This window comes from Myotis davidii, unplaced genomic scaffold (assembly GCF_000327345.1).
Source record: "Myotis davidii unplaced genomic scaffold, ASM32734v1 scaffold1494, whole genome shotgun sequence".
NCBI lineage: Eukaryota > Metazoa > Chordata > Mammalia > Chiroptera > Vespertilionidae > Myotis > Myotis davidii.
The window spans coordinates 4,010,428-4,012,601 of NW_006286246.1; the positions used below are offsets into that span (position 1 = coordinate 4,010,428).

General features: G+C 49.9%; 1 protein-coding gene across 1 annotated transcript in view; it reads right to left on the reverse strand.

The window, feature by feature from the left end:
- PLG (plasminogen) overlaps positions 1–821 on the reverse strand; it is a 43,676-nt gene extending 42,855 nt beyond the window's left edge. Inside the window, exon 1 of the mRNA XM_006757697.2 lies at positions 714–821. Coding sequence (XP_006757760.1) covers positions 714–762 — 49 coding nt within the window. The 5' untranslated portion in view covers positions 763–821. The remainder of the gene's footprint in view (positions 1–713) is intronic.
- Between the last annotated feature and the right edge of the window lie 1,353 nt (positions 822–2,174).

Genomic DNA, 2,174 nt, shown 5'->3' on the forward strand with positions numbered 1-2,174 from the left:
CAAACAGGCAACTAGTAAATACAACTACGGGCTGGTCAAAGAATGCAGTCGGAGGGTAGTTCACTGTTTACGTTCGAGAGTGAGGAGAGTCTGACCTCTCATGCACATGAGCTGAATTAACCACACTGAGAGCCAGGCAAAGAGACTAACAATTTGGGGAGCTGTTAGCTCTATGTATATGGGCTATTTCTTTTTTCAACTAAAATAACTATTATTTGAGCTCAACCTTTTATAGACAGTGGGGCCTTGACTTACGAGTGTCCCAACTAACGAGTTTTTTGAGATACGAGCCATCTCTCGGCCGATTTTTTGCTTTGAGTTGCTAGCTCAAAAAATTCGGGTTACGAGCCAGCTTCAGATACCCCACTGCTAGTTGGTGCAGCGAACGTCACAGTGACTTGACATACGAGTAATTTGAGTTATGAGCTCCGTCACGGAACGAATTAAACTCGTAAGTCAAGGCCCCACTGTATAAGAGAAATCACTCATTTATTCTCTGCCCCTTCGTCCCAGGATTTACTGGAAAATTACACTTTTTCTTGATGAATGCCTCAGTCTTAGACGAATACCTTAAGCCGTTTAGATTTTAAACTGGGAATCTCAGAAATCAAAAGCAGAATTAAGCTAGGGGCTCATGAAGCCATCCTCTCTCTGCTTTTAGGACGTTGCCAGGAAGAAACCAACAGTGATTTACTGAGAAAAGTCCGTCTTACCTGGTCTCAGGAACAAGAGAAGCAGAAGCAGCAGCTCCTGGCGGCCCATGTTGGGACTGGCCAGCGGAGTCCGGACAGCACAGCCGGGCAGCCCCAGCCCAAGGGGTTATTGACTTCCAGGACCGGAAGTGCCCCCACCAACAAAGCAACTGCAGGTAGTTACTCATTACCTCCCAGGCCACGCCGTGGCCCCTGCACTCCGAGGGTTCAAACATGACCTGGACAGAGGGTCTTACAACATGTGTGAACCTGCAATAGGTGCTGGGAAATGGCGCAAGCGGCCCCGCCCCCGGGCACCTCTGCTCCCGGGCCCCTCCCGCCCTGTCCATCCTCTCTCCCTAGGCCTGTTTCTTTCCCTCTCCTTCCATTCTCTTTCTTTTGTGTAAAACGGTAAATCACTGTCATAGCGGACGTGCTGAGAGCGCCCCGCGCGGCCCTCTGCGGAGTGATGCGGGCGCAGTTCCACTCACCTTCAAGCTGGCGGCATCGTTCCGTCCCCACTCGGTCAGGCTAAGGGGCTTGCGCTTCCCCAGGGGGACCAGCTCCCAAGGCGAGGCTCTCAGACACGGCTTCTTAGGCCTCAGATTGCGGCCATGCCTCGGCGTGCTCATCAGCATCCTCCTGGTGGAGAGATGGCCAGGTAAGGTGTTTTATTATTAGCATTCCTGTGTGCCCAGTACACGCACGTGTCCTCCAGCGTTAGAAATGATGTTAGGAAAATAGTGATCTTTTCTCCAAATGAAGTCGCAATGCATTAGAGCAGTGGCTCTCAACCTTCTGGCCCTTTAAATCCAGCTCCTCATGTTGTGACCCAACCATAAAATTATTTTCGTGGCTACTTCATCACTGTCATGTTGCTACTGTTATGAATCGTCATATAAATATCTGATATGCAGGATGGTCTTAGGCGACCCCTGTGAAAGGGTCGTTTGATAGCCAAAGGGGTCGCGACCCACAGGTTGAGAACCACTGCATTAGATTCTCATCCTCAAGAAATAAACTGAAGTTATTTCACCGGCTGGCTCAGTGGTTGAGCATCGCCCTAGGAGCCAGGAGGTCACAGTTCGATTCCTGGTCAGGGCACAGGCCCGGGTTGCAGGCTCGAATCCCAGTGTGGGGCATGCAGGAGGCAGCCGATCAATGATTCTCTCTCATCATGGATGTTTCTCTCTCTCTCGCCCTCTCCATTCTTCCCTGAAATCAATAACAATACTTGTTTTAAGAAAAGCCTGTCTTGTTTTAATTGTGAGTTCCCCAGCATAGGGCTAGCATGAGTAAGGAAGAACGTGCTTTAAAATTCCTATGTCAGTGCCCCCAAAATCAGATAAATTGACCCCATTTTAAATGTGGAGTAAGAACAAGAACTGTTTTCTCCGGGCGACGCAATTCCTCTCTGTAAATTACCCCAGGATGTGCAGACACGGGACCCTGGATTGAGAGGGGCTGTACCAAGGCCCCGCA